This window comes from Etheostoma spectabile, chromosome 15 (genome assembly GCF_008692095.1).
Source record: "Etheostoma spectabile isolate EspeVRDwgs_2016 chromosome 15, UIUC_Espe_1.0, whole genome shotgun sequence".
In the NCBI taxonomy this organism is placed as follows: Eukaryota; Metazoa; Chordata; class Actinopteri; order Perciformes; family Percidae; genus Etheostoma; species Etheostoma spectabile.
The window spans coordinates 2231743-2232421 of record NC_045747.1 but is presented as its reverse complement, the minus strand read 5'-3'; the positions used below and the strand labels follow the sequence as shown (position 1 = coordinate 2232421).

The window sequence follows — 679 nt, the reverse complement described above, 5'->3', positions numbered from 1 at the left end:
CTACCGTCCCACCGGGAAAAGTCCCATTCCGCATCTGGGTGCCAGGTCAATCATTCCTAACCATCTAAACAACTGTAGTAGGGTTTAAATCAAACTCGCAAAAACAATAGTGACAAGTAGGCTAATGCATGTTAATAAAAAGCAGAACACATGCAGAAGACAAAGGAATAACTGTTAAACACGTTTATTTTGGATCAGACGGCAGCTGATTTGACACATGAGACTCCAGGATTAATTTTAGCCTGGCTGTTAGCCTGCTCTGGACCAGGCTAGCCGCAAAGAATAAATCTCCATGGTTACTTGGCTGGGCTTAATTCAATCTGGTTTCGTGCAACCGAGTCAAAGCTAAATTCATCCAGGATACCTTGAATATCCCGGCTTAATCCCTTATCCTAGTTTCGTGCAACAGGCCCCAGGTACTGTACAGGGAACTTGTTAGAACTTGTTATCAGAAAACAGTTGCCTAAACAGTTAAACTAGACCAAATCCTCACCTTGTTGATTTTGCTGAAACACTGAGGAATCCATGGTTTCTTCTTTGTGGTCCAGCTGCTCTTTATTTTCTTTCTGCTCTTCTCTTTCATCACACATCACTCCACTGTAGTAGTGGTGATAATTTTCAGAAACCATGATGTCCAGTTTTTTCAGCAGAGCTATTATCTCTCTTTCATCCATCATAC

The 679-nt window shown here is 41.8% G+C and overlaps 1 protein-coding gene across 1 annotated transcript in view; it reads right to left on the bottom strand.

Moving 5' to 3' along the window:
- Positions 1-679, bottom strand: part of LOC116702439 (interferon-induced very large GTPase 1-like) — a gene marked incomplete in the record, with an annotated part of 7703 nt that overhangs the window by 4149 nt on the left and 2875 nt on the right. Inside the window, 1 exon segment of the mRNA XM_032536631.1 lies at positions 494-679. This exon segment is cut by the window's right edge and continues 414 nt beyond it. Within this exon segment, the coding sequence (XP_032392522.1) occupies positions 494-679 (186 nt within the window).